The 17,690-nt window shown below is 47.3% G+C and overlaps 2 protein-coding genes across 3 annotated transcripts in view; one reads left to right on the top strand and one right to left on the bottom strand.

The window, feature by feature from the left end:
* Positions 1 to 5,719, bottom strand: THAP9 (THAP domain containing 9). Its single transcript, XM_086464289.1, is given in 5 exon segments — positions 1 to 2,471; positions 4,001 to 4,151; positions 4,917 to 5,211; positions 5,302 to 5,497; positions 5,640 to 5,719. Coding segments are annotated over 5 exon segments (2,724 nt in total). The 3' UTR covers positions 1 to 469.
* A 1,099-nt stretch (positions 5,720 to 6,818) lies between these two features.
* The window catches only part of SEC31A (SEC31 homolog A, COPII component), a 47,679-nt gene continuing 36,807 nt past the window's right edge, over positions 6,819 to 17,690 (top strand). Inside the window, exons 1-8 of one of the 2 annotated variants that reach the window (XM_086464063.1) lie at positions 6,819 to 6,844; positions 7,484 to 7,566; positions 8,102 to 8,225; positions 11,190 to 11,388; positions 12,674 to 12,769; positions 14,677 to 14,817; positions 16,057 to 16,199; positions 17,179 to 17,278. In XM_086464063.1, the coding sequence (XP_086320189.1) occupies positions 7,488 to 7,566; positions 8,102 to 8,225; positions 11,190 to 11,388; positions 12,674 to 12,769; positions 14,677 to 14,817; positions 16,057 to 16,199; positions 17,179 to 17,278 (882 nt within the window). In that variant the 5' untranslated portion in view covers positions 6,819 to 6,844; positions 7,484 to 7,487. Of the gene's footprint in view, positions 6,845 to 7,483; positions 7,567 to 8,101; positions 8,226 to 11,189; positions 11,389 to 12,673; positions 12,770 to 14,676; positions 14,818 to 16,056; positions 16,200 to 17,178; positions 17,279 to 17,690 lie in introns of those variants that run through there. The other variant, XM_086464064.1, reaches the window with a different exon arrangement.

Genomic DNA, 17,690 nt, shown 5'->3' on the forward strand with positions numbered 1-17,690 from the left:
TTTACTTTTCATGTCTTTATTTTCCTTTGTAAATAAAAGCTCTGCAAGTTTTCTTGCCTCCAGCTTTAAAGTAGATTTGCTTTGGTGAAATCTAATTGCCAGCACACATGATCCCCGCAAATACGTGGAAGATGCATCAGTTTTCTTCTAGCAAGACCACTCACAGCACTAAGCCACCCAGCACCTCCAGGGGATGCTATGCAGCATCCCCTACCACTTTCCCAGGCATCTTAAGCAACCAATGCTCATCCTGACTGGCCACACAAGTCTCATGAAATACACGGCTGCTTTGCAGGATTGCTAGATGCAACACATGATGAGATGAACTTCCTTGCTTTGCTCAGCCAAACAGATCAGATGGTTTGCAGTGGCCCAACATATCACCACTTATCATCAACACGAGTTTTGCCGGCCAAATCATGGGACAATGCCCCATCATTTCCTCACATATGTTGCCTAGATGCGGCCGTCACTGAGCCTCAGTAGAGGACAGCCATCCTTGGAACAGCAATGACCCTGCATGGGTTTGGCTTGACTGACAGCTACCCAATGGTCATGGAAACAAGTGTTTTCCCTTCAGTCTCTTCAATCTATGCCTTCCACAACGGTATTTCAAGTTCAGTTGTTTGGCATGATTTGTTCTGATGTTTAAGTAACATCGTGTTATTTCCTTTACTAAGATTGTGTAGTGATTGTTGATGCACATCTCCCCATCAAATAAATGGTTTGTGAGGGTGGGGAAGAGGGGACTTTCTCCCAGAAGCTCCTGGAAGACTTTCTGTTCTAGAAGCAAATGCCATAGCTTGGTGTTTTCGTTGCCATCTCCTACTTTGCCATACCGGTTTAGGACTTGTTCTGAAATGCTTGTTATGTGGTACACGCTTGCCGAGGGCAGGCTCACTCCACCTAACTTTTTTATGTACAGCACTGACCCACATCTTAGCCTGCTCTCATCTGACTCAAAGAGGGAAGCAAGACAAGCCTCACATTGCAAGTCAGAGGCTAATTGTTCAGCAATGAAGCCTGCTGTGCAGGTGATGCTCTGTACATGCAGCGATAGGTCTGTCAGTGCGTTACTCAGTGCAGAGTCATGCAAAAGAAGGCCTGCACAATAGAGGTACTCTGTTGCCAGTGTCCTCCCACAAGCTAGGTTATACTGAGCGCGAACGCTGCCAAGGGTCATATCTCTCCTACGAGACAGGGATATGTCCAACGAGCTTGTATTGCCTGAGCCACCACTGTGTGGTAAGCCTGGCACCAGGCTGCAGTTGGCCAGCAGTTTGTGATAAGCAGCCTGGAACACAGTGCAGGTGGGGCTCCCACTGCTGCCACAGGCTTGCTGGAGGGTCCTGAGAAACAGCTCCAGTGGGTCAAGGCTGAAGGCGTAGGTCAGGAGGTGGAGGGAAGGAGTGCCCTCTGGACACAAATAGTTGCTGTAGAGCCACTTGAGGCTTTCGCCATTGAGCAAGAAACTCAGAAATCCTAGTTTGCGTTTGCTCTTAATAATGTATCTCCCCATAGAGTCCGTTAAGGTGATGAAAAAACTCTTGGCCTCATTAAAGAGGTGGCTTATTTTAGTGTAATTTCCAGCTTGCAAAGGCCCTTTCAGTCCCCTTCGATAGGAACCTCTGCCATGAAATACATCGCACAGACAGCTAATCAAACGCACAAACTTGATAGTACCACTGCAGTTCTGGAATGAGGCCAGGCCCAGCTTCTGGAGGTGTTCCAGTGCATCAGCAACACCCTCGCTGAACAACAGGGTAGCAAGGTTGACCTTCAGGTGGTAACTCTCCTTACTGCCAGGTCCACCTGACTTGGGACTGCACAGCTCTGATACCCTCTGCTCCTGCAAAGCCGCCAGCTCCACCACATGCTGCCACCACACAGTATCACTGAGCCACTCTATCTTCTGGAAGCACTGCAGAGCATTCCTTATCAGCTGCAGTGCATGGCAAATGTCAAAGAAATAGGTGATGCTGTGAGCAGAGCCAGGCGGATGCCGGAAAGTGCACTGAATCCTTTCAGGATCTATCCTGATCCCCAGAGCTCTGGCAGTCTCAGCACCACGAGCAGTGGCGCCTGACGTCACAGCGAGCACCGTGATGCCAATGTTGTTCAGCTTATTGATGGTCTGACGAAGCAGCTGAGCAAGTAAGTGGCCAGTCATGCTGTTCACAAAGAAGTAACCAAGTGGAGCTGTCCAGGGACTCGAGATGCCAACTGCCATGAGGATTATCGCTTCTGAGGCCAGCGGAGCTTCATCAGCATCAAGGACACCTGCTCCCAAGTCAACAAAGCCTGTCAGGCGCTGGGTCTGTGGGTCCCACTCCTGCTGCTTCTGCAGGGACATGTCTTGTACCATCAGGGCACAGTAGCGGTACGCCTGTTCCCCTCTCTCTACCTTTTCCTGAAGGCGGAGAAAAATGTCATTGCTGAAGCCTGCAGCAGCCTCACTATTAGACAGCCAACTAGAAAAAAAGAGAGGATGCCATTAGGAAAGGTGATTCTGAGAAAACTGAAGCAACAGTCAGCACCTCTTACCACTTAGGATACGTCAGCCATGTCTAGAGCTGTAGAGCATGATAAGACAGAGCCCTGCCTTTCTTAATGCATAGTCTTGAGTTTCTTTTCTCACACCCTAGTGATGGTAAGCCAAGCAAAAGTACTGACCGTGGATGGAAGTAACAAAGCAGCTTCCTGCCTCTCCAACGTATAGGAGATCAGGATTAACAGGAAAAAAAAATAATTAAACCAAACACAGAAGCGCACATCAGGCTATGCAGAGGGCCTGCAACACCAGGCTGCTTTCCTTCCCAACCGGCTTTCTCGACACTGTACACTGTAACCCAGTTTGGAGGATGTGAAAGCCTCGGCAGCCCATGTGGAATGCTACTCTCCTCCATACACTCTCCGTCCACTACCTCCTGGCACACCTTCGAGCAGATTCTTTGGAGGAAGCTGTGCAAAACCCCCACAGGCTGGAATGGACAATATGTGTATCTGTTGGGCATCCTTCAACTGCACTACAGGTGCTTGAGACTCAAAACCTGTAGGGAGAGAGTTTCTTCAGCTTTTGTTTTGTGTGCTATTACAACTTCAGTCCTTGTTAATGGGTCTGATAGCACTTCAGGTAGTAAATTCTGAACCTACATAATTACTTGCAATGGGTAACACAACTGAGTTATGTGGTACAGAAATATCTCCCTTCTGTAACTCTGAAACAGACACTTGTCAAGATTCACTAACTTCCCAGAGCCCTTGTGGGGCGAGGTGAGAAAAACCAAAGCACTCTGTCCGCTTTATGCAGTCCTTCACGTTCTCATGTTCCCTTCTTGACTTCTCCCATTTCCAGAAAAAAGTTCCAAAGTTTTCCATGGATAGTCCTATTGGTTTTGATTTCCTCTACTGACACTTATTCCTGCCCATCTCTCCTTGCTCAGATCTGGCTGTTGGTGGAGTAATGCAGGTGCTCCCTTAACACTGCCTCCTGCTGCTTCTTTTTAGATGACCTTACTTGTATTTGCCCTTCCTTCCATTATTTGGCTCATCCCTCCCCTCTCACAAGTCTGCACAGCACATCACAGGGCAAGAGCATGTGCCAATGTGGTAAAGCACCTCTGCTTTTTTGTATTCCTCCTTCCTCACCAGCAAACAATAAAACACATATAGACCCTGCAGCAGCTGAGGCCCTGAAACATAGCTTTTTTCACCCCGTACTCATCCAAGAATACTTGGCAAGCTCCACCCTTACTCTAAAATCGTTAATGTAAAGAATGTGAAATTCTCATGCTGTGACCCACATGCATAACACATACCAGCTCTCTGAGATGAGGGCTATCAGTATTTCTTAACATTTACTTTCCATTCTGCTTCTGTTACAAAAACAAAGCCGGGAAAAACTACAACTGCTCAATGTTTTCAGGACAGATCTGTTACACCTATTTCTACATGAGTACCTGGAAATACATTCAGAATGAATGAATGAACAAAAACTTGCTTTGTCAGGCTGTAAGGATGAGGGAGCGGAAAAATCTTCCGTAGATAATCATAGGCCTTAATATGGTAGAGGTGGAGAATACAAGCAAATTGCCTCATTTCTGGTGAGTATTCTGCCATCTGTCTCCAGCTGTGCAACTCTAACGGCAAATCTGCTTAAAAAAAAAACCCAAGAGGTCAGCTTTAGTGAAGCAAATAAATAGCTCATAACTTAACAGAGGGATGCATAATACACACACATTGCACAATAGAAGGCAACAGGATGGCCTCTGGAAACACTCAGTCCTGAAATCTGGTGCGAAGCGTACAGCTCAGCAAAACTATCGCTGTGCCTCACCTCTTCCTAGGGACAGGTGGTGGCCAGGGAGTGTGTGCCCTACCATACTGTCTGAGGCTGAGTCCCCAACACATCTTTTCCTATCTCATGTCATTACAGAGTTTTGAGTAAAAACTGTCTTACATGTGGGTGCTGCTTAAGAATTGACATAACAGAAGAGAAGCCTTTAATTTATGGTTGGCTCTGCAATTTGAAATGGCTTCTTCAAGTTATATTACTAACGTTAACAGAGCTCACTTCTTGTCAGCATAAAAGACAAGGTTTTCCTAGATAAATATACCCTAATCTTGAGTCATCTGTCAGCTGAATGGTGGCACAGTTTAACAGCCTTGGTTACAGGTCTTACTGAGCACTGTAGCCAGCCTCAAGTAACTGAATTTTTCAGGGAGATTTTTTCTTTGTAGGAATGGTTCTTGCATTCCAGACCTACAAATCACAAAGCCTTTGCGCTATAGCACAGGACCTAGGGGTCTAACAGTCAAGGATTACCGATACCATAAAGTCAAACAAATACATAAAACTGGGGTAAGGGAGTACAGACCCTGAAGCACTATGCCTTAGCAAATGCCCCCAGCAGTACCTGAAAATTGGGCCTGCAGCAAACGCAGAGTTTCCTCAGAAAGCTGCTGCTTCTCCGCCAGTTCCCGGAGGATGCTCACCACCGTTCTGGGCCGGTGTTGGGGGAAGCATCTCCCGGCCGCAGTGATCTGCTGCTGCGTGGTCTCCAGCGGCGGCCGTGCCTCCCCGCCCGCTGCCTGCTGCCCCTTCAGGCTGTAGTTGTGGTCCCCGGCAGTCACCCCGGCGCAGGGGCTGGGGAGAGGCTGCTTCAGAGCTCGGACGGGGGCCCCGAACCTCCGGCCAGCGCCCAGCGACTCCTAGGCGGGGAAGGGAGAGGAGAGGTCACCGCATACCGACACGGCCCGGCTCGGGCGGGAGAGAGGAGCGCGGCCGTTACCCGCACGCACTGAGTGGGGGAAGCGGGAGGGCACGGCTCCCCGCCGCAGCTTCCGCCGCAGCCCGTAGCGCTCGAAGTCGGCCTCAGCGAAGTGCCGCGAACAGAGGATGGCCCCAGGGCCAGGCCGCCAGGCCTGGCGGCTCCGCGGGTCCACGCGGTTCACGGCGCGGATCCATTCGCGGCGCTGCGCGGCGTCCACCGGGAACCTGCGGTAGACGGAGAAAGAGAGAAGGAAAAAAAAAAGAGAGAGAAGGTGGGGGGGAAGAGGGAGGGAGGCGAGGGCGGGTGGGCGAAGGCTACCCGCCCAGACGGGGTCTGGGGTGCCGCCGCGGGGGCGGCCACGCTCACTGGTGAAAGGAGATACCGCGCTCCCGGCTCCGCCCGTTGTCGCGGGCCGTACAGCCCAGCGCCGAGCAGCTCCGCGTCATGGCTACCTCGCAGCCACCACCGCGGCCCGCCCCCACGCGCCGCCTCTGCACGGAGCACGCTCGCCCATTGGCTGCCACCGCCCGCCCTCCCAGCTTCCCCTTCCCATTGGCTCGCGAGCCACGACCACGGAAATTGCTTCTCCCTTAGGCGCGGCGGCCGTCGCTGGTCTTTGTAACAGCGATTCCGCCTCGGTTTGACGTAAGCAGAGGAGGTGACGGTAGGAATTGGAAGGCAACCAAGCCAACCGGTAGCGGCGGTGGAGGAAGAAGCAGCCAATTACAAACGGTGATCCTTGCAGCCAATGGGAGAAGTGCTTCCAGTACCTATATATGGCGGGGGCGGGAGAAAGGGCTCTTTCCCGCCGCGAGGTGCTTGGTTGGTGTAGGGTTGGGCTGTACGGCTGAGAGATGCCCGACAGCGGGGTCGTTGTCTGCGGGCGCTCAGTCTTGCAGAGGCAGGAGCCGCAGCCGCGCCATGGGGCCGGGGCAGCGTACTCCCCGGGCACAGCATCGGCCTGCTGAGCGGCCGCAGAATTAGGCGGCGGAAGGCGGCAGCGGAGCTGTGCTCCGGTTGCCGTGAGAGGTGGGTCAGGGGCCGTGTGCGGAAGCTCCCCCAGCTACGAGCCGCGTCCCCCGGACTGTGAAAGCCGGCGGGTGCGGCGGTTGGGTCGCTAATTCACGGGTGTTGGTGCTATCCTCCTGCCTCGAAAGGCGGAGGAACCCCCCTCCCCCCGCTCGCGGGTCGGGTCCCTGTCCGATGATGAGCCTCACTGCTGTTCACATCATGACAACGCCGTGATTACTGCCATTGAGCTGAGGAGGACAGGCGGCACCGGAGCCCCCGTCTTGCAGGCGCTTTCCCCCGCTTCCTCTAAACCCCAGCGGGGCAGCCGCCCCTAACGCCTATCTCCCTCTTCCCCAGGGCCGATCGCTGCTCCTACCCCGAGAAACCCGGAGGAGACCCCGAAGAAGGAGGCGACCGCGCCCCCCTCCCCCCATTCGCTTCCTGCGTAGGGAAAGGTGGAGCCCCGCTCTCCGCGACCGGAAGGCGTGGGGCGCTCCCGGAAACCGGCAGCGGGCGAGAGGCGGTGCCGTGGCTGCCACGTTGGAGCGGGCCGGGGACGGGTGAGCGCCGGGGACGCGGGGGGGGGGGGGGGGGGGCGCGAAACGCTCGTTTTCCACTTTTTTCCCTTCAGTTCGTGTCGGAAACGGGGCGTATGTGCCGATCGACGAGGCGCTCGGTGGCCGTGCACGGAGTTTCCGACGGGGAAACCCCAGGGTGTTGAAATAAGACCCGAAAAGGAGGCGGTGGAGGCTTTTAAACCGTTTTTCGCCCTCTGATCTGCTTGGCTTCTCAGGGTATTTGGCGACAAGGGTCTAGTGAGGGTTTTCTACAGGGTGCGTTTGTGACGCGGGTTAAGGCTGAAAGCTGCTGTAGGGTGCCCGATGTGTGCCTTGATGCTGCTGGAAGAGGGGTTTTCAGAGCAGTTGAAGCTTTGCCCGCATTTTCCTGTGTTGTGATTTGTTCAGCAACCATCAGTTTCCTCTACGTATCGATGTTATTCTGTCAAGGGAGGCTTGTTCTTCCCCTTCCCTCTGGGTGTGCACTGGAGAAGATGGCTTAGGAGTCTGTCTGCGGGCTATCTTTAGGAAAACGATCACCCTGGCTGCTTCTGCCAAATCCTAATGCAGCTGCTGAATCCATGGCAGTGTGGTTTCCTCGTGCTCCGTTTAAGCATTACCTTTCTTGGCTGTATCTTTTAGTGAAATGAAGCTGAAGGAAATTGATCGTACTGCCATGCAGGCATGGAGCCCTTCCCAACAGCACCCCATTTACCTGGCCACAGGTGAGTTTTTGGGAAGCATGTGTTAGCAGGCCTCAGGCTACATGTGGTGGCTGCCATGAAGTGGTCATACTTGAAAGTTGTAGGAGTTATTTTGTGTCCTGAAGGCTGGAGTGGAGTATATGGTGCAGTGTCTTTAGTGGAGTTCTCAAGTTGTGCCGTGCATGAAAACATACTCTGCATTCTGCAAGTGACAGCAAGCATCCTCTTCTTTTTGCCAGGGTATGGTGACAGCAACCCTAACTGCTAGTTCGCTCTTCTTTTCAGCTCATTTGTAACTTTGATTGTTTTCTGTTCATCATCAGGGAGAGAGAGGCACTTGCCCAAAGCTTTTCCTGTCCATATTGGTTAAGAAACCCCTAAAGGGAGAATCATATCAAGGAGAGTTATGTAGAACTACATCTAAGTAACAGAAACCTGACCTCATCTCAGAGTCCTTTTTGCGAGGATGATGTTTTTATGCCCCTCCTTGTTCTGCTTTTGCAGTTGCTCTTTTGTGTGCCGTGGCTTTCTCACTGCCAAGCCCACTTCTTTGCAGGTACATCAGCTCAGCAGCTAGATGCAACCTTCAGTACAAGTGCTTCTCTAGAAATATTTGAGTTGGACTTATCAGACCCTTCGCTGGATATGAAGTCTTGTGCCACCTTCTCCTCCTCTCACAGGCAAGCAGTGGGTTTTGAAGGGAAAAGTAATGTCTGTGGAACTGTTAAATGTGGTGTATGTGGAAAGGCCACTTCATGAGGCTTATGTGCAGTTAGAAAAGAGCAGAAGTTCAGCGCCGAAGGATGAAGGTGTGTGAGTGCCACTGTTGTGGGACGGTGAGGTGTCATTGTGAAGGCAGTGAGCTTGGATCCAGAGGAGTTGTAAGCAGCACATGCTCTGTCATAACCTAAAAAATCTGACATTGGCTGGTAGGTTTGAATATGTATGCAGACCGTTTATCCTGAGGAGCCTCTGGGATTCTCCAGATAACAGAAGGAAATAGGAAATTAAGAAAATACAATTGCAACTTTTCACATTACCCCATCCTGTTTGCATTTACGTATTTCAGGAAGACTCCTGTAACATAACTAAACTGGGTCATGTTGTGTGTGTAGTATCATACCTCACCCTGCAGCTGGGAAGCCAAGTTCCCAACTTTACAACTCCACTTAGCTCCAGTTTCTTACTATGCGTTTGTCCAAAGAAATATTGTTAGCATCAGAGAATCCAATTTCCACCTTGGCAGCACTTGCACTGGCTCTTTGGTGACTGGCCCAGTGGCTGCCACTCGTGGGTGAGCTGAAACAACATACGTGGAGGTGCAGGGTGTTTCTATGGGTAGAGAAGGAAGTGAAAAGTTTCATTGCCATTGGATTGGATTCGTGACTTTTTCATACCAGCTATGTCAGCATAACTACTCTTTGGCCTGGTGACCTGAAATGACATGACTGGAGGTGCAGGCAATTACAGCATTTTGCCAGTATGTTCAAGTGAGAATTTGATGCTTCTAGGGAAATGATTGCCGTCTCCCCAGCCTCTGACATGAGTAGAAATCTATTGGACTTGAGTCTTCATTCTAAAGCTGTAACTTTTAAGGCCTAAGGAACTACAACTGTTTCTTAAAGTTCTTGACCAAATGCAGTTTGGTGGGTACCTAAAGGTTAAGTGTTGTCTATAAACAACTTGAAATTCTGTGAAATTCTGTGCGTTTGCGCACAGTAAGGTTGTGACCCTGCTTAGGGTTGCTCTCCTGATTTGGGTAAATAACGGTTGCAGCAGCATTTGCAGGAGGCAGCACAAGGTGTTAGGCTCCTGGCTTTGTGCCATGTCAGTTTTGTTGTGATGATTTGTGGGGCTGGCAGAACAGTTGTGCTGTCAGGCAGCTCGCAATCTGTGCCCTGCAGTTGTCCACATTTTAGTATGTGGGTCTTGTGAGAAACAGCCACAGTCTCTGTTTAATGCCCTGCATTGTAGGCAAAGCTGATGTTAACCATGTTACTGACCTGCTGAGAGCAGGATGAGGTATTCAGTCTTTAAAAATTTCTTTGTTCTAGCTTGTTTTAACTATGAGTGAGATTCTTCAAGGCTTGCCAAGTAACGTTTCCTTACTGAACTTCAGGAAAACGCTCCTTATAGCCAGGCTGCAGTGCTCCTTTGAAAGTGCTTTCCTTGGTGAGCAACACAAGAACTTGACTTTGTCCTAGAAAATGCATTACAAAGGACAAGAAGTGTCCTGGCCAGCAATGTATACGTCAGGCTTTATTTTGGTTTGCAGCAAATGAAAATGTCTGGGTGATTAAACCCACAACAGATAAATCCTGCAATAAACCTTGTTAATTGTCCTCCAAGGAAAGTTTTGCTTTGCCTTTGTAGAGCCATACTTTGTCTTGGAAAGAGCATAGGGCAAGAGTAAAGTAATTGCACAGTTAACTCTGTTTTTTGTTCCTCACCGTTTTCTGCCTCCATTTTGGATTATCTTGAGTCCTGTTGAATCTTGCTGGTGGTATAATACTAGTGCCCAGACAACCCTGTCAGTCACTCCATTTCTTGTAACCTTGCATAGTTAAGCGCAGAAGTATAAAAATCATATGCAGGGAAAAGGTCTGTCCAAAAGTTCCCGTTTGTAGCATCATTCTTTGGTGACGCCCCACTGTAATCTGAACACTGTACTAGGAGACTGAACACTTGGCTGTTGCAATATTTCTTACCCAGCATATGTTCTTTGTCTAGCTTTCTGCAGTATGTATTTTATCATGCTGTATTTGCTGTGATTTAAAGAAATTACTTGAAGGTTGTCCAGGGATAACAAAGAAGTTAATAAGACAGTGAATGCTGAAGTAACTCATTGCCACCTTCCAGTCAATGTGGGTTTCCTTTCTGCTTGCATAAGAGCTGATATGTAAGCATGTCATTTTATGTAGAGGAAATTCGTTCTTTGCATGGCTGAATACACAGGAATGCTGTTTCAATTATGCAGCGAGTTCATTGAGTAGATTTGGGTATTTGCAGATGAACATACTGGTGTGAAAATACTTTGTTTCTGGAGTTAGGTTTAATTCCTCTTGATTTAGCATGGAAAACAGATTGTGGTCCAAGAGACACGTGTCTATGATGTGAATAAACTACTTGCTGAACCTCCAGTACAGCAGATAAAACTGTTGCACATCCAGAAGCACAAATATGGAAAAGGATTTGGAATTTTTCTAGTTCCACCTTTTTCCTCTCTTGTATGAAGAGTTGCTCACAAATAGCAGAGGTTTACCTCCAGGCTGAGGTTGGACGAGCTTATGGTCCTTACTTTCATTATTCCTATTGTTTTGCAAAGGTGATCTCAAAATCAGGTTCAGTTGGGAGCACTTACGTGATTTTGCAGTCAGGAGATGAGAGATGTTATTGGTTACCACGTTATTGGTTGTACGTGTCGTGACCCTGCATCTTGGTAATAAGCAGAATTGGGACATGTTCTAAGTACAGAGGCTCATCCTTAAGGTGAAATGCAGACAGTGCTTTTCTCTGATGTGTCTGCTCTGTCTGTTGGCAGCAGTCTGGAGACTTTAACTTGGGGTGAGCAAAATGGCGTGCATCAGTATATGTGGAGCAGGTGGTGGATGGTTGTAGACTGTGGGGACCTCTGTGTCTTACAGGTACCACAAGCTGATATGGGGGCCACACAGCATGACCTCGAGTGAGAGAGTCTCGGGAGTTCTGATTGCTGGGGGTGAAAATGGAAATGTCATTCTGTATGACCCAGCCAAAATCATAGCTGGAGATGCTGAAGTAATAATTGCCCAGAAAGACAAGCATACTGGACCAGTAAGAGCACTTGATGTCAACATGTTCCAGGTTGGTTTTCTGCTCACATACCATCATAGATGAGTGGCCTGTATTAAATTGTAATCTTAAATGTTTCTGTCCCTTTCCCCTCCCCTGAAAAGCATGAACTAAATTTGGTATTTGAGTGTCTGTTTGTATTTAGTAGGAAAAACCTGTCCTGTTACTGTCATTTCAGGATGGGGAATGCAAGAGTTTAAGGTTCATTCCTTCCCATTGTCAGTTTATGTTGTCAATTTATGTTGTCAGCTTACAGGTAAAGTAGAGGTGATCTTCTGTAGTGTTTTTAGCCAGTTGCCTTTTTTAGCTCACGCATGCTGTGCCAATATTGTTCTTATCACACGGGGAGTATTTACATGCTCTCAGTCGTGTTTCTAGTGACATCAGTTTTTGTATCTTGTTTGGGGGTTGGGTAGGATCCGGCTTCAAAACTTCTAAGTATTGTTACTTGGAAAGAGGAGACAGAACAGGAAACGTGGTAATGCGACCTCTTTAGCAGAAGAGCTCTCAAAACTGACAAGCTTTCCTCCATCACTAATGAGCATTTACTTTCTTTTAGATACAGTGGGTTGTTTTTTCCTCGTCCTCACCAGCTGTGTGAGAATTCAGTTGAATTTGTTTCCTAAATAGCACTTCTGTGCACACTTGCTTTCAGCGAGGCTGCCCTGTGTTCATTGTGTCCTTTCTGAATTGCTTCCTTTCCCTTTCTGTCCATTACAAAGTTGGGACTTGCCCATCACCAGCCACAGGATGTGATCAAAGGGTGCTTGGTGCCCTCTGCTCATGTTGCCCTGCCTGGACTTTTGCATCCCAGACACAGAATTGCTCCGGATGATTGCGCTCACTGTGGGTGGGGTGCTTTCCACCGATGGAGGCACAAATGCCACGCTCCATCCAGCTGGTCCCACATGTCATGGTCTGCCTGGAGCAAAGTTCTGCAGTGGCGATAGCTGCAGCACCACTTCCTCGTCTGCCCCCTCCCAGAAGTGCCACTGCTTTTCACTCCTGTCCGTGGCTGCACCCCTACAGCCTTCGCGTGGGTGTTTTCTGTGCAGTGGAAGAGCACTCCACAAAATGGGAATTTTGGTCTTGGCCTGCCAGTCTAGTGCAGTGTATGGACTTACCTGCAATCTCAAAACTTGCTTTTTTCCCCAAGCTGCTCTGTGTGAGCTAAAGGCTGTATCCTGAGCTTATAGGAGAAATTGGCAGAGTCCTGTGGATCTGATGCCTCCCAGCAGCTAAGACTGTGAAAGCTGATGCTGAAAATACTCTTAACATCTTTTAATGTGTCTTACAGACTAATCTGGTGGCCTCTGGTGCTAATGAGTCTGAAATCTATGTCTGGGACTTGAACAGTTTTGCTGCACCAATGACACCAGGAGTGAAGACACAGGTACCAGATTTGTATTTGTTTAAATATTGCAGAGCAGACTAATGAGAAATATGCATGCCACTTAAGTTGAGAGCTCATTGAAACCTGCACTTTTAAAGCTGTATCAAGGGTAGGGGGAAGCCTTTTGGAGTCTAATTTGGGTAGCAGTTAATTGTAGTTAGCCATGAGTTAGATTTCTGGCAATGTTAGATACAGTCCTTAAGGGATGATACAACAGATCTCTGTATCAAAAGGAAGAAAAATATGTTCCTGCATGTTGTTCCCCAGTGGCATTCCCAAAGGCCAACGAAAATAGGCCTTCTGTTGGTACTTAGTTTTTGTATAATGTTTATTAGACTGTGAGGTTTGAGTATTTTTCTGTTTGTGACATGCCTGTGACTCAAAGCATATGGCAGGAGCCCATGTCCTTAAGGACAGTACTCTCTGAGCAGCAGCATAGGTAGCTTTCTGTGAGCGCTTTTGGAAGGAAGTCAGTTGTGACAGCAGTATTTTGCTGCACTTTGTGTCTAGTTGTGATTTTTTTCCCAGCTCCGTACAAGGGTGACTGGACACTGCTGCCTTTTTAGCCCCTGGAGTGCGGTTTCCTGGCTGTGCCTGTAGGTGCAAGCATGCACAGGTCCATGAGATGAGTAGTTTGCTCTACTTCCCATGCAGCAACCCTATATGTGCAGTCATGTTTATCCACAACAGATCTGCAGTTTTGGCTGGCTGCACAAGCAGTTGATTCACATCTTCATGTGGTGGGATTTTATTTTTTGAAAAATTGTGTTTGTCCAGGGAAAGCCGAAGTATCCCCTTAGTCTGAGAAGTGTGTTGTTTTTTTCAAGCAACAAGTAATAACAAGCTGAATCTCTAAGGTTACACTACTTTTTAAGCATCCATAACTATTACATGTCTTCTAGTCTTCCTCTGCATGTTTCACTGCATGCATGACTGAAGATGATGAAGGTACAGATTGAGGAAAATAGGAGGAAGATAAAAAGCAGCTACTGAGAAGCAGAAGATGAGGCAGTAGGTTTGGCAGTTGCCTTCATGGGTTTCAGGGAGTGTTTAATTGCTGTACTTAAGGGCCAGTGTTTAGCCTGTGTCTCTTAAAGAGGATCTATGGGGAAAAGCAATAGCTTTTCATACTTCATGTGAAGGAGATAGGAGAATGGGAGGAAGTTGTTTCAATGCATGTACGTTTCTGTAGCTGTTACAAAATAGCACAAGAAGTTTGTGGTTACTGGAAAATGGGTTTATTACTGCTCGATAATTCAGGGACAACAAAGTGAGGAAATAAGATGAGAAGTAATCTTCAGTTTAAAGATTTTTAGTTAAAACTGTGGGTTTTGATATTTAGTCTGAGTTGTTTATCATATGGGCATTTTGGAGGATGCTTGCCTTAAAGATCCCCATATAGCATTTTTTAGGCTGGGAAATCTTTTAGTCCATATGCTTAATGACAGCTGGAAATAATAGTGCAACAAGGACTGGGTTAATATTGTTTTTAATTCTCAGACTAAAAATAAGCGGTCGGGAGGGGGTTAAAAAAAAAACCCACAGAGTTCTTCCAAGCAAGTTTTATAATTATTTTGTAAGTCAAAACCTAATAATCCGACACAAAAGGGCAGTTCATATACCCGGTTATACTTTCATGGAGTAAGTTTCTGTTCTTTAAGACAGTTGTGCTTAGATTCTTTAAGCGACTACTATATCATACTGTAAAGCAGAAAATGCAGAGAAATACTAGCAGCTTATAAATTGTGGGTTTCTACCCTACAGTGTGTGTACATAGGAAATCAGAACACACGCGGTACCTGGGATGAGTCTTCTTGCAGACTTGTAATTTAGCAGGTTCTGAAAATAATAAGTTTTGAGTCTTAGATTTGGAAGGGTTGTGACAGGCTGTTCTGTGTGTGTGACAGCCTCTTGAGGACATCAGCTGCATCGCATGGAACAGGCAAGTCCAGCACATCCTGGCATCTGCCAGTCCTAGCGGCCGAGCCACTGTGTGGGATCTCAGGAAGAACGAACCCATCATCAAAGTCAGTGACCACAATAACCGGGTGAGTTAGCTGTTGGATGGCTCTTGGCATGTGGGGATGGGTCGTAGCACCCCTTCTTACATAACATAAAGATACTGGTGCCTGGCCTGGTTTCATACAACCTGCTAAATATCTAATACTTTTTCTTATGCAGAGGGATTGTCAGCATTTTAAACAAAAATAGGCAGATGCAGATTGAAGCAAGGCAAGGCACTCAGATTTCCTATTGGAATGATAAATTAGTGTGGAGAAAGCCATTACTGATTTATTTGGGCTGCACAGAAAGATTTCTTTATTCAGCCAGTCAGAAATACTCTGTTTTGTGTGCTACAGAGAAGAGATTGCAGCTGATGTGCGCTGTGTGAGCACATTTAGTTTTGCAGAGGAGGTGATGTCTTGACTTAGTGCTCAGGCAGAGAGGGCTTCCTCCTTGGCATCACAGGTGGGATGAGCACAAGGGCTGAGCCTTGGCAAGACACTGATGACTGATGGAATGGGGACCTGTGCTTCTGCTGGTCTGGATATGGAGATGGAAGCAGGCTGCAGCCACGGAGAGGTGTTGCCATTGAGTGGGTTACAGGGGACACTGCCTCATATAGTTACAGCCACCATACATGCTCCTCAGGCAGTGTAAATGTGAAAAAGAGCCATTGAACTTGCAGAGAGTGATGTATTTGTGTAATTCTGTATATTTTAAATGCACTGTTGCTTTAACAAACTTTGAAAGTGTAGCAGGAGTAAAAAATGAAATTCACAAATGGATGCTCCTGAAGTAGTTGCTTGGTCACTGCACTCTTCTGATAAACTGTGTAACTCTCAATGTTTTCTGTATTTGTTGCCTAATGTAACAACAGCACGGTAGACTCATCATGTGATTGTAGTCTAGTGATACAATGTTCACATGACAATAACCACTGCATAACAATGGCTTTCATTAAAATATCAATAAAAATATTAGAGAAAAAGGTTTGTACAGCAGGCTTTACATTTTTCTTACATTAAAACATAGGACTGTGAACAAGACAACACAAAGTCATCTCTTTGAGAGGACCTTGGGAAACTTAACTGCAAGTCTCCTCACTTAGGGAAATGAAGACAGTATCCCAATTTGAATGCAGTCAGAAATAATGCCCGGAATCACACCTGCAAATTCCCTCACAATAGTGCTTTACCATGCAGGTAGACATATTTAGGCTAGTTGTATTTTGTCCTTCAGTGCTGCTCAGTTATCTTATGCTGTGGCACGGTGTTGTCCCTCAGATGCACTGCTCAGGCCTTGCATGGCACCCTGATGTTGCTACCCAGATGGTTTTGGCCTCGGAGGATGACAGATTGCCTGTGATTCAGATGTGGGACCTAAGATTTGCTTCCTCGCCACTTCGTGTTCTAGAAAGCCATACAAGGTATGCGTCTGATGTAGCCTTGCTCCATGGTGTTCGCGCTGTTTGTGACTGTGTACCATCTCGCTTGCTCAGTTCCCTCTGAAGGCTCACTTGGTTGGAGGCAGCAATTCCGGCAGCAGGCAGTGTTATATGCTGGCTTGCTGACCAGCCAACCCTGTGTCCGGAAAGGCTTGCCTTTTTGAGACCTGCTGGTTTGAAGAGAACAGGCCCCCCCTACACCACCACCACCCATCCCCCCCTTCCCAAAAATGCCGTCCTGTTGAAACACTGAAGTTGCTAGTTTGTTTCTGTGCTTTTTGAGAAGAGGGAGCTGAGGTGCAAAGAGTTAGTAATGGTTGATTTTGCCTGAATAATGGACTGAAGGTGCACCTAGGCACATCCTCACATGTGGACATGCACAGTCTCTCTGCCTCTTGATCCCCTGAGTGCCTTAAATGTGGGTACAAGAAAAGATTTTGTTAAATTCTTGTCCCATCTCAATCGTTAGTGAAACTTTCCTTATTGCCCAAAACCAACGCTTGATTTAAGGAGAGAGAACAGCAATAAGGATGTGTTGCAGCTTCTACCGAAACTGCTGCCAGTGGTTCTGCTGACTTAAATCTTCTGCTAATAAAAAGAAGCTGACAAATTTCATAGTCACCAACCTTACCTACAGGTTTGCACACACTATATGTTAATGATACTGCAGGCAAACAAGCTACTTCGTTACATTGGCATCCAGGTTCTCCCTCGTGACTGTTGCATTTAATTTTTAGATACAATGGCTGTGCCTTTATACCTCTTCATGCAGAAAATAGAAAGCATCTATTTCAATAGATAAATTGCTGATATCATTTCTTCTCTTGTAAGAGGAAAGAGTAGGGAGGGCAATTTGAGTTTGGAGTGCTCAGGTAATGTAGAAACTCATCTTAAAAATATGCTTTATTTATCACTTTTGCGTTCGCATTAAACTTTTTTTTTGTTGTGTCTTTTCATGCAGGGGTATTTTGGCCATTTCTTGGAGTATGGCAGATTCAGAGCTGCTACTTAGCTGTGGGAAGGATGCTAAAATTCTCTGCTCCAACCCTAACACGGGCGAGGTATTGTATGCACACTACTTAAAAAAAAAAAAAAATATCTCTGTTCACAGTGGCATGTGCAAAGCAGGTGTTGCTGTGCTTGCATTCCTAGCAATGGTGCTTCTGTGAGATGTTTGTCCCTATCCTGTGTACTTGTGTTTGGTATATGTGCCTTCCGAGCTTGTTCTGGTGGTACAGGATTCCTTCCTAATATTGCCGATATTACACATTTGTCCTTACTGCTTCTCTCCTGCTAAGTAGTAAGGTTTCTGCTCATTATAGGGATAGAAATGGCCCCACTTAAACTAAGTATTTCTTCCTGCTCTTTTGTTTTGGGCCCGATGTGGCTGGATTACTGTTGTGATTGCCTTTTTCCTTCTGTAAGTGTAAGAACTTTTATCCAGACCAGAGGGATTTTGTAGGTTACTACAGT

This window comes from Leptosomus discolor, chromosome 4 (assembly GCF_034619465.1).
Source record: "Leptosomus discolor isolate bLepDis1 chromosome 4, bLepDis1.hap2, whole genome shotgun sequence".
Classification (NCBI taxonomy): domain Eukaryota; kingdom Metazoa; phylum Chordata; class Aves; order Leptosomiformes; family Leptosomidae; genus Leptosomus; species Leptosomus discolor.